This window comes from Somniosus microcephalus, chromosome 15 (genome assembly GCF_052327205.1).
Source record: "Somniosus microcephalus isolate GS21.2 chromosome 15, FLI_Smic_1.0, whole genome shotgun sequence".
Classification (NCBI taxonomy): domain Eukaryota; kingdom Metazoa; phylum Chordata; class Chondrichthyes; order Squaliformes; family Somniosidae; genus Somniosus; species Somniosus microcephalus.
Genome location: NC_141001.1, coordinates 63,715,258 through 63,728,023, shown reverse-complemented (window position 1 = coordinate 63,728,023; position 12,766 = coordinate 63,715,258). Strand labels below are relative to the sequence as shown.

At 44.0% G+C, this 12,766-nt stretch overlaps 1 protein-coding gene across 4 annotated transcripts in view; it reads left to right on the top strand.

Annotated features, from left to right (window-relative positions):
* Nucleotides 1–12,766, top strand: part of pde3b (phosphodiesterase 3B) — a 324,393-nt gene that overhangs the window by 291,941 nt on the left and 19,686 nt on the right. For all 4 annotated transcript variants that reach the window (XM_086007904.1, XM_086007903.1, XM_086007902.1 and 1 more), the window contains exons 6-8: nucleotides 6,490–6,697; nucleotides 7,656–7,750; nucleotides 8,391–8,542. In XM_086007904.1, the coding sequence (XP_085864030.1) occupies nucleotides 6,490–6,697; nucleotides 7,656–7,750; nucleotides 8,391–8,542 (455 nt within the window). The remainder of the gene's footprint in view (nucleotides 1–6,489; nucleotides 6,698–7,655; nucleotides 7,751–8,390; nucleotides 8,543–12,766) is intronic.

The following is a 12,766-nucleotide window of genomic DNA, read 5'->3' as shown; positions in this document are numbered from 1 at the left end:
ATAACCACAAAATTAAGACCTTCCAAACTTTATAAACTATGAACCTTAACTGTCAAACTATAGAGTAGTATAAGTAGTCACCCAATCAGCTGCTTCCTCTTGCCGCGTCACATTTTGAAACGTGAAGTGGCTCTGGAACGCCGCCGCCGGTCTGAGAGATTGGGAAGCCTATGAAAATAAGCCCGCGAAAGTGAGTTTAAATACTCACTGAAATGCCACTCTCACCGCTCCCGACACTGGCCTGTGGAAAAAAAAAGCCCGTGAAAGTGAATTAAAATACTCACTGAAACTCTGCTCTCACCGCTCCCGACACTGGCCTGTGAAAATAAGCCCGCGAAAGTGAGTTTAAATACTCACTGAAACTCCGCTCTCACCGCTCCCAACACTGGCCTGTGGGGGGAAAAAAGCCCGCGAAAGTGAGTTTAAATACTCACTGAAACTCCGCTCTCACCGCTCCCAACACTGGCCTGTGGGGGGAAAAAAGCCCGCGAAAGTGAGTTTAAATTATCACTGAAACTCCGCTCTCACCGCTCCCGACACTGGCCTCTATATTTCCCAGTATTCTATCATTTATTGTGTATTCCCTTGCCTTGTTAGCCCTCCCCAAATGCATTACCTCACCTTCTCCGGATTGAATCCCATTTGCCACTTTTCTGTCCACCTGACCAGTCCATTTATACCTTCCTGCGGTCTGCAGCTTTCTTCCTCACTATCAACCACACGGACAATTTTTGTATCATCTGCAAACTTCTTAATCATACTCCCTACATTGAAGTCTAAATCATTGGTATACAGGAAACTTTTTTTATCCGGCACTGACGGGACCGGCGTGGTGCCGGTTTATCAAAAAGTCCGGATTACAGAGAGGTATAGTTAAAAGGTACGAGAGCTCCGTACACAGCAACAAATCCAGGCTTCCCTGTTGCTTAGCAACAGGTGCATGAACCCCGGCCACACGATCCAGGCGTCCCTGTTGCTTAGCAACAGGTGCAGGAACCCCGGTTACACAGCCACAGATCCAGGAACGGCCACTAATATGAAGTAAAACTTACCTGAACCTACTCCTGAATTTTGCCGGTTAACAGAGATTTTCGGTTATTTAGGTGCCGGTAAATTGAGAGTTTCCTGTATACTACAAAAAGCAAGGGACCTAATACAGAGCCCTGCAGAACCCCACTGGAAACAACGGCTGGAATTTTCCGGGGTGGGAGTGGGTACGATCGGAGGCGGGTCGGGTGGGAAAGTTGTTTTTGGGAGCAGGTCGGGAACCCGCTATCATCCCGTTCCCATGCGCCTTTTCCCCCAGGCACGTCAGTCAGCGCGGAGCAGATGTGGGTGACCCATTTAAATTATTAGTAGCTAGTTGTCGGACCCGAAAGAGTGGTTTTAATCTTACCTTTTAAATTTAACTGCATGGTACACACGCTGCTCAGGAACCACGTCTGAGGTGGGAGTTCCGTGGCCATTGCTCCAGTTGATTAGTTGACAGCATCAAGTGTACTGTAAAAGTGTCCACCTGACATGATCACTTTCCTTAGCAGAAGCTGTTTCTCACTGCATTCCCAGCACAGATTCTGCAGTCTTTCAAGCAAAGTCTCCATCCAGTGTCACTTCTTTGGAAGAACCTCTCTCACCATTGACAGATTGCTTCTGTCATCATTACTTCACTTGCCATTTATTCCATCAGCATGGATGCCATTTATACTGTCTCACCATGGTCCTCAGATTCTGACCACAATGAGCCCCAACACCAGCAGCACCAGGCACACCAGCAGCACCAACCTTTTCCGCAATCACCTGATGCACAGGATAGAGGGCATTAGCACCCGAGCACATTGCTGCCCGGGAGGCCAGGGATGACCTCATCATGGCCAGATTTACTTCACCTGACGCAGGACACCATATGGCTGCCACATGATGCGCCAGGTTGGCATCACCCCACATAAAGCATTATCAGTAGCTAGTTGTCAGACCCTTTAGAGTGGTTTTAATCTTTTAAATTTAACTGCATAGCCAAGTTAAACACGCTGCTTGGGAACCACGACCGTAAAGCATCCCTGCAATGACCAAGCCATTCCTTTCACACTCACCACCATTGCTGGAGGTACCGTTATGTCTCACTATTCACTGCAACTCACTAAGCCACTTACAAAGGTGCACACAAATCTGTCCAACACTGGAAAGTATTGAAAATAAAGATTTTTATGTTTGACATCACATTCACGGAAACTTTACGTGAATAGTAAATATTGGATAAAACACCCAAGTGGCCTCCTTGAGTATTGTTAGTTGGTATGATTGCGCTAGGATGAGGGTGAGTGTGAGGGGTGGCTCATGAGATGGGGATGTGATAATGTGGATGGAGAGAGTGAGAGAGAGAGTTGGGTGGACGTGCAAGCTATGTTGGTGTGAGTAAGGATGTGCAGGGGTAGGGTTGGGAAGGCAAAGTGATGGGGATGTGATGAAAGGCACAGCAGGATGAAGGTGAGTGTGGCTTTGTACTCATGTTTCCTGATCTAATTAAATAATTGAAACGTTTGTGGCACTGTACCCAGGTCCTCCTAACCACATCCCTGCTGGTGACCTCCTTTGCAATCTCCAACCAGTCTATTTTGGTGTCCTGGGGAGGTTTCTTATGCCCATTGGAAGGGACGAGGACCTCCCTGCGTGCTGTGACTCACTCCATAAGCACATAGAGGGAGTCATCGGAGAATCTGGGTGCAGCCCTCTGCCTCTGTAACGTCATTGTCAAAGTGTTTGCAGCACGCCAATGCTGACAGCACAATGTTACATTGACATTCAAATCCAATGTGGCAATGGCCCCTTTAAAGATTCCAGCTTGAAAATATGTCATCGATGACATCCCCAGACCCGCAGCATTTAATTGGGCCGGGTAACACGCAGGGCGGGCTTCATAGGCCCTATTAAAAGAAAGTCATTTTCAGTAGCGGGATGGAGCCAGCAGCGGGGTCACGACCCGCCATAGCCACTGCCCACACCGGACATGACCAGGTAGGCAAAATTCCGGCCAACCTTCCAGTCACAAAAACACCTGTCGACCATTACCCTTTGCTTCCTGCTACTGAGCCAAGTTTGGATCCAACTTGCCACTTCCCTTTGGATCCCATGGGCTTTTACTTTTCTGACCAATCTGCCTTGTGGACCTTGTCAAAAGCCTTGCTAAAATCCATGTTGACTACATCAAACGTGCTACCCTCATCGACCCGCTTTGTTACCACCTCTAAAAATTCAGTGAAATTCGTCAGACACGACCTTCTCTTAACAAATCCATGCTGACTGTCCTTGATTAATCCGTGCCTTTCTAAATGACGATTAATACTATCCCTCGGAACTTTTTCCACTAATTTGCCCACTACCAAGGTTAAGCTGACTGGCTAGTTACTCAGTCTTTCTCCCTTTTTAAACAATGGTTCAATATTAGCAGTCCTCCAGCACCACACGTCGAGCAAGGGAGGATTGGAGAATTATGGTCAGAGCGTCCGCTATTTTCCCTTTTTGGTTTTTCAGTGCAACCCACAGGGCCTCATTTGATAATTGCAGTAAGACTTCTTTACTCTTATATTCCAATCCTTTTGGAATAAAGGCTAACATACCATTTGCATTCCTAATTGCTTGCTGTACCTGCATGTTAACTTTCTGTGATTCATGTACAAGGACACCGAGGTCCCTTTGAATACAGGTAGACTATCCTTTATCCGAACTTCCGAAAACCTCTAAAAACCGAAAGTTTTTTCGTTCAGCGTAAGTCGTGCGCACGACTTACGCTGAGCAGGGCAGAGGGTCACAGAGTTCCCTCCTGGGTAGGAGATTGCAGGCCGAGCCGGGCAGTGTGAAGGAGGTACCGGGAGAGTGAACCCAACAATACAGCGATCGGTCCGATAGCTGCAGCGGCCCGTCCGATATTCTTTTCTCCCCCAACCCGACCCGACCCGACCCACGGCCCGTCCGATATTCTTTTCTCTCCCCCCCCCCCCCCCCCCCCCCACACCCGACCCGACCCCCGACCCGTCCGATATTCTTTTCTCTCGACCCGACCCGAACCGCGGCCCGTCCGATACTCTTTTCTCCCGACCCGACCTGAACTGCGGCCCGTCCGATATTCTTTTCTCCCCCACCCGACCTGATTTGCGGGCCAGCTTAGTAGGAGTCAGCCGATATCCGGCTTTCCAGAGAAGCAGGAAGGGGAATGAGACACGGAACAGTCGCAAGAGGTAGCCTGAACTTTTAAAATGTATATTAAATACAAATTTCCCAGTCTTATAATAATGCCTTCTGAAATCCGAAAAATTCCGAAAACCGAAACTCAGCTGGTCCCAAGGCTTTCAGATAAGGGATAGTGTACCTGTACCATTATTTCCCAATCTTTCACCCTTTAAATAATATTCTGCTTTTCTATTTTTCCTACCAAAGTGGATAACTTCACATTTCTCCACATTATATTCCATCTGCAATGTTCTTACCCACTCACTTAACCTGTCTATATATCCCTTTGCAACCTCTTTGTCTCCTCCTCACAACTTACTTTCCCACCTAGCTTTGTATCATCAGCAAACCTGGATACATTACACTCGGTCCCCTCATCTAAGTCATTGATACAGATTGTAAGAAGCTGAGGCCCAAGCACTGTTCCTAGGTAGAAGAATGTGTGTTATTTTTCTGTCTTCTGCAAAGCAGCAATGAAGTTTTGTTTTATGCTTTAACAAAGAACCGTGCAGAATACTGCCATGAAAAGCAATAGCCTGAAAAAGTATTTTATTCCTTTCTCTCCCTCTCTCTTCCCCTCCCCCCCACCTATCTGCTTGAAGTGCAGGTTTATGTTGAGGCCTGCACATCTGACCGTGAAAACTAATTTTCCAATCTCACTAAGTTTGTACTGTTTCTGTGGTTACAAACTGAATTTCATAATGTATTTCATCTTATCAGGCACTATAATCTTTTTGAAGACTGTCATACTAGAAAATATACTTACTCTATACGGTTGTAAACACTGATGTGCCCCCTCAGTAACTTTTCTAAAATGTACATTGTTCTCTTTAGCTCGAGGATTCTTTTGAATAAAATTGTGTTACCGCACACTGTGCTCAGTTTGCAAATTATCTGTCCATCTATGATTTGCTCTCAATTTAATAACAAATGTTTTCCCTAACTTTTCTAATTTAAATAGCATAATTTGCATTGAAAAATGGGCCTGATACTTGAGTGAAATATCAAAAAATTAATGCAAAAACAGATCTAAGATTTCATCACTTTTATATTGGAAAATACACATAAAAATGACAGATATGGGGAAAAATATACGTTCTATATGGGAGCATTTCTGTAATGAAGGTTTCCCACAAATATAATTGCTTTTTCTTTTGCTGCTTGATTTTCTTTGAAAATGGAGCTCACCAGAAACGACCTGTATCTGTATGTTCAAAAACACAAGTGTCATTTGGAAAATGAAATAACTGTTAAATACGCACAAAGGCAAGCAGCTTCCTTCATTTGAGTGTTAATAAAGGTTTTATTTGCTGTCATAAGTCCAGTCTTTGTTTTGGAACAACTTCAAGTTCACTGTGTTTGCAGTTATCTTTCTGGCATTTCTTCTGTTTAAGAAGCTAATTGAAAGTTATAAATGGAACTATAAAAGATGAGGCTACAAGTCTCTTTTGCAGGTTGAAGTAATGTTTTGATATCTGAAAATCAATTTTTTGCCATTTGTAATTGACTGTTTTGAAAGATCGTCAAAATTTCACCTGGTAAGAAATTTTCTTCATTGCTCATGGCTACCAGTTTTGAGCAATGTTCTGGAATGGTTATAAATACTTAGCTTTTTTTTGGCCTGCACATGATCCAAAACAATTTGAACATGAAGAAAATATAATTACTGACTGGTGAAACTGATTACTGCTCCACACCCGAAGCACTTGTGTATGGTTGATCTTTTAAAATTATGAAAAGACACCAGAAATTCACCATCACTAATAACACAGCCTGCTATTGTTGTTTTATACTGTACCACTAAATGCAATTTGTTTAGGCTGTTAAAGAATCCAAAAGGTTGCAATATTTCTGATTACCATTAACCTGAGCTGTGCTTTGAAACAGCGGTGCATGGTGCCACACAGTGTTGAAATGTGGATTTACATTTGCAATCTCCCACGCTACTGAGATTGATTTCAGCTGTGAAGTAACAAGTGGAGGCCACACACCACTGCAGGAGAAGGAGGGAAATTGTTGAGAGTGGTCATCTTGCTGCATGCTCACTTCTTTTAATTGCTAGTTCAGAAGGGCATTGGTCGAGGCCTGGAAGTAGGTGGTTTTCTTGACTACAATTGACATACGGTACAAGTAGAACAGAGAAAAGAGACGAAAAATAATTTGGAATAAAATATGTATAGCTTCATTCCTACAAACTAAAAAGTTTGAAAAAAACAAACTATAATATGGTTTTGATTAAACTGATAAATCCTTCTTTTGTTTCAGGCACTTCTCCTAGCCTCAGTCCTGTGAATTCCCCAATTCATGGACCTGGGGCAATGACGAGTTTTAACCGATCACCGGTAGAATTTCCTGATACAGCTGACATACTGACCAAGCCCAGTGTGACTCTCCATAAACCAATTGGATACACACTTAGTTCTCCAGACTTTCAGCAATCATTTCGAATGTCAAGCACGGTTCTCTGCAGCAGGTACACGATGCATTACTGAATGTGTGCACTGAAAGCCATGTGTGAAATTTGAATCCCTTCATAAAAGACTGAAGTTATTTTAAAGTTGCACAAGGCAGTTTATATAATATTGTACTATTGTGTTATACTAGATTTCAGTAACAAAGCTGGCTAGAAATCTCTAGTTGTAGTTAAAATGAAAAGGGATGCCAAATCTCTCAAGCATGAGTTGTTGCTTTAAAGGTCCTAACCTGTGCAGATTTTTTGGAAAACTTTAGACTCCTATTCACAACAAAAATAGGAAACAAGTACGCAAATCAGCACAAAACAAGCAGTCATGGTTTTACCTCTAAAGCGCACATCATACTTGGATTTCTAAATTTCAGAAGTTTTATGACATGAAGTATTCTTCTTTCTAGATCATCCATAAATATTGCACACTTAACTTGTCAACTGAGATAAAAATGCCACTGTAATATAAAATTTGATAATTATTACTGTTAAAATCTTAATTTTTATTACGCAGTTTCAGAATGCAACATTTCTTGTGAGCAGGAAGACCTGAAGTGTGTAACTTTCACAATCATGATTTAGACGAGAGTTTTTTGGTTTTGTAGGTCTGACTCCCAGTCACTGATATAATTTTCCTACCGACCTGAGATGCAAGTCTTGTTTTCTCTTAAAGCATCAGTAAGTTCTGTCATTTCCCAGGCTAGTTGGTTATAAAATGATACAAGACAGCTTTGTGTAGCTAGACCTATTGGATTTAGCTTGGTTTTCCAATCCAGTTTTTAATGGAAAATCATGCATCAGCAAATAGTTAGGAAAGATCAGCCAGTTTTGTAAATCTTGAGTTTAGTGCAGAATGAAGATATAAAGAAGGAAACTAGGTAATTGTGGATTATTGGGAAAATAAATTTATGATTGATAATTCTTCCCATGTTTCTTATTTCTGCTTTTTTAAATTAATCTGTTCCAGTTGCGGGCGACATATGCTTAGACCTGTTCAAAATATAGATTTAGGAGAAAGCAGTTTGCAATCTGTTGCAGAATCACCACATGCCAAAAGACAAGGTATGTTCGTAAAAAATTCTATGGTTGTGAATGTTGAATTTTCACTCGTGGTTCAGTACTGATGAGATCTACTTGTTCATGATTAGCTAACAGGATTTTGACATGGCGTGATGGATATTGTTCATTTTCTCTTTTTCTGGAGGGGTTTATGCCACTATTGTGAAATGCTGAATTTTGTGGCTTGGCTGAGACCTGGTAGAATTCCTCATAATTGGCATTAACACATTCACTTGCTTTTGAGGAGTGTTTTTTTGCAATAAAACAAGACCACATGTGCCCAAGTCACATCTGGAAATTTAGCATTAAAATCTGTCATGAAACATCACAAATTATGCTCGGGAATAAAATAACATAATATTGCTAAGTAGAATAACAATATACAGCACAGTATTTGAATATTCTTTGCATGAATTGGATTTGAATTGCTGTAATTGTTTTATGTGCCCATGGAGGCATTTGTTGTATCCATGTATACATCAGTCTTAAGATTAAGATAAAAGTTTAAGATATAAAAGTGGAGTTTATGTGCTCAAGTAAGAAGAAAATTCTGAATCAGAACTTGGTGCGTAAAATAGCACTTGCATAAACAAGATGAAATGATGAACGAGCAAATGTATAAATAATTTCTATTTTATTTAAGATGAAGGTACTGAAAATGCTGCTGCTAACAGTGGATCAAAGGAAGCACAACACACAATGGGGACAGAAAGTGAAGAGCAGCTAGAACAAGGATCCAGGAAATATACAAATAGTGAGGATCAGCAGACACAAGCGCAAAATAATCAAGCTGGGGTAAGACAAGTTTCTGCCACTGAATATTTTTTTTGTTTACTGATTTAGTAGTACTACTGTACATTGGATTTGATCATCCATACCTATAAAACTTTTTTCAAAAACCACTGATGGCAGCCAATCTTGCTATTACACAAATTTTGAGTGAAGTATTTTTGACCATTTCAAGTACCTTGGAAGTTAAAATTTACAGTTAACATCAAGAGTTATTTTTATTGAATCTGTTCAAATATTCTACTGTGAAATAAAATATTCTCTTCACGTGGCCTTCAGTAACTCATGTCAGCAAATAATTTGTATAGATGCTTTTCTATCCATAACAGTTTGTATAAATCCCCAGGTGATTCAGGGGGATATTTTTTTGTTTATAAAGCAGAACGGAACAGATAGGAATAGCTTTTAAACAAAGAAAGACTTGCATTTATATAGCACCTTTCACGACCTCAGGACATCCCAAAGTGCTTTACAGCCAGTGAAGTACTTTTGAAGTGTAGTCACTGTGGTAATGTTGGAGTTTAATTTAACTGAGCCTGATAATGGCAAATGTTGATGCACTGCACTCCAAGAGCTGAATTAAAACCTCAGTGTGAATTGGCATTCACTCTTGGAAATTCCCCAAGAGAAGACTAATCAACCAGGTAGTTTGGGGAGCGGGGGGGGGTGCTTGCAGGGAACATTGTTTCCCCTTTAGTAAATTAACATTCCCCTTATATTGTATGCGCATGTTTCCTGGAAGTTTCATTAAGGAACAAAATTTTGGCAATATTTAGAGGGTGGACTGACTAAAGGGGATAGTTTGGGGAGGGGATGGATGTGAAAATATAATCATTTTTGACAAGCCTCAGCCTCTTCAGTTTTATATAATTGTATTCCTGCTTCAAATCTGTTTGTTCCTCTAACATTGGAATAAAAACAGTAAATGCTGGAAACACTCAGCAGGTCAGACAGCATCTGTGGAGCGAGAAACAGAGTTAATGGCTGGAATTTTCACCTTGAAGAGTCGGAACGGGTGCGTGCGGGCCCCATAGCGGTTTGCCATCCCAAATTTGCAGCAACGCATTCTACACTGCGCGTTTAACTGAATTGGATCAATTGAAAGAGTCAAACAGGGTTCCCGGTCAGTTAAATGGAGCGGGTCTGCTGACGTCACTGATGACTCGCTTTCAGCTCCGATATTTAAAGGAGCCTTGCACACATCACTGTTGAAGGTTGTTGGAGGAAGCTTACAGGTGGTTGGGACATGTGGCTATTGTTATATATTGAAGATTTTTGTGAGGATGCAAGGAAGGATGGAGTCACAGTGCCAGAAGGCAGCGTCCAGGTTCTCGGATGCCTCCCTGGAAGTCCAGTCCAGGGAGTCAGAACACTGAGGGAGGCCCTATTCCCTGGTAGCGGCAGGAAGAGATCAGCCAAGTGAAACCAAGAGGGCATGGCTGGAGATCGCACAAGAAGTGAGCAGTAGGGGTGTTGTCAGCAGCTCCTGTATACAGTGCTGCAAGAGATTTAATGATCTCATGAGGTCAGGAAAGGTGAGTACAGGACAATGCCACACTCAACTACACCCTGATGTGCCTGTCACCCCAACCCCATCACTCTGCCTTCCCAAGCCTACTCCTGCACGTCACTCCTCACTCCAACCTAGTTTGCAGATGCACCCATCCCTCACTGTCTGTGCACCTACTCGCATCCCCATCTGACTAACCACTACTGACACTCGGCCCCAGCCTGATGCAATCCTACAAAGTAACACCACAGAAGGGTGCCTTTTGGCAATGTCATGTCACTCCTTCATAGTCACCGTCTACAGATGTAACCCGTTCATCCCTTACGCTCATTCCATCACTCTCACTCAAAGTTCTTTTCTTTCCCTCCTTGCAGGAGAAGAGAGTGCAAAACAGGAGAGAAAGAGAAAGAACTGGAGGTGGCCCTCCATTATACACTAATTTGACGCCAGCAGAGGAGGATGCGCTCAGAATAAATGGAGTGACAGAGCTGTTGGCAGGGAGAGAGGAGGACTTCCCAGCAACCTGGTGACAGAATTGAATATCCCACATGGCATACAACAGTCACTCATAGTGACTGATGTCAGCAGCCAGTGAAATATCATCATGTGGATAATGGTAACATTACACATTCTTATTATAAGAAGTCTAATTCATGTCTTTACTCTCCCACGGGTCCATCAAGTGACCCCTCCCACTGTCCAGCCGGAGGAGGAAGATGACTCCTCAGAGGAAGCTCCATTCTGAGGGTGCACCGTCACCAGACCCATGTGCACCCAGCACCCATGCAGATATGCACACATCAGTGGGTCCTGTGAGACATAGGGTAGTGTTGAAACCTGGTGTCTCAAAGATCACAAGTGAGCAGGAGCAGATCGTGAAGACAGGGACAGCATTGGAGAGTCTGCACCAGATGGCGCAAGACACTCCGAGCTCTGCTCAGCTGGGTGCAGATGCTGAACCTCCGGGGGCTATCGACAAAGAGCTTGATCAAATGCACGAGGCTCTGGCAGCTTTCCCAGCCGCGATGTGCATGATTGTACAGAGAATGTAGGAGTCCATCTCCAACATGAGCAGCACCAGATTGCAGGTGATGGCGACAATGTGCTCTTCCATGGAAAAGATGGCCATTTGCATGGAGCAGCTAATGCCCCAGTCGAATGAGAACATGCTTGCTGTGAACAACAGACAGCGGACTGTTATTGACCTCATCTCTAGAAGGGATAGTAATGTAGACTTGGTCATTTATTGCCCCACTGATGTGCAGCAAGCTGCCCTCCAGCTCCTTGCTAGCAGGGAAGTGCGGGTGGCCCATGAGAGGGATGATGGTGAGAAGGGACATAAAAGTGGGGGCTCTTCTCAAAGCGCTCACTCTTCTCCCCCTCAGTCAGAGCCTCACATGCTGTCTCAGATCCCAATGGCTGAGTCTGCCCCTGCACAGTTGCAGGAGGAGCAGTCTTTGGTGGGGCCCTCACAGGCTCCAAAACCCAGAGGGTGTCCGCCAAAAGTGCCAAGCAGTCACCACAGGGAAGTGAGCAGCCTTCCTCTAGCTCTGCTGAAGCCAGGGGTTGCATCTCGTAGAAGCACTTGATAAAGAAAAAAGACACAATCGTAGATGCACGAGGGTTTGTCAAAATGTTAGTGTTAAGTTTCAGTTCTGTTTATGACGCACAGAAATTTATTTCTTTGCACCACTTTCCCGTCTTGTCCATTTTTGCCTACTACCTGGAAATGGCCTTGTCACCTCAAGTGAATGGTGAGACATTACTTGACCTCGAGCAATGGTTGTTTGTTTGACAGGAATGGTTTGGTCATTTTAGGACTGCTTTTTTTGGTGTTGGTTGGGGGTGGGGGGGGTTGGTAAGAGTTGGTACAGCATATGGCAGCCAGATGGGTGCACTTGTGCAGCTTCACTAAATCGGGCCATTATGAGGCCATCTCGGGCAGCAATGTGCGCCGCTGCTGATGCCATCTTCACCTCAGGTACCCGTTTCTCCTCCTGCTTTGAAGAAGTTGTGCGCTCTGCACATTGCTCCTCCTGCAGCTCCAATCCTTGCTGCTGCGCTGTGTTGTGCAGTGCGCAGCGTACAACGATGATTCTGCAGGCCCTGGCTGGTGCGTACTGAAGGGCTCCTCCAGATCTGTCAAGGCATCTGAAACGCATCTTCAGCATGCCGATTGCTTGCTCTGTGACACATTTGGCCAACATGTGGCTTTGATTATTGCGCTCCTCGACCTCATTGATTGGCCTCCTCAAGGGTGTCATCAGCCATGTCTTCAGTGGATAGCTCTTGTCTCCAAGCAGCCAGCCAGTAAGTCTCTTTGGAGGTGCGAAGAGCTCAGGGAGGGTGGACTGGTGCAGGATGAAAGAGTCATGACGGCCCCTTGGGAATCTGGCACACACATGCGTGATCTTTTTATGGTTGCAGACAAGCTGCACATTGAGGGAGTGGAAGCCCTTCCGGTTCACTAACACTCCTGCGTGATCTGGGGGTGCCTTGATGGCCACATGTGTGCAGTTGATGACGCCCTGCGCCTGTGGGAATCTCGCCAGAGCCGCAGAACCGAGCGCCTGCTCAGTAATACTGGCTTCATCAGTGGCAGAGTTTACATAAGTGGCTGACTTGTGAAAGATGGCATCGGTCACCTGGGTGATGCATTTGTGTGTGGCCAACTAAGAGATCCTGCAAATGTCTGCTGCAGATCCCTGGAAGGGGCTTGA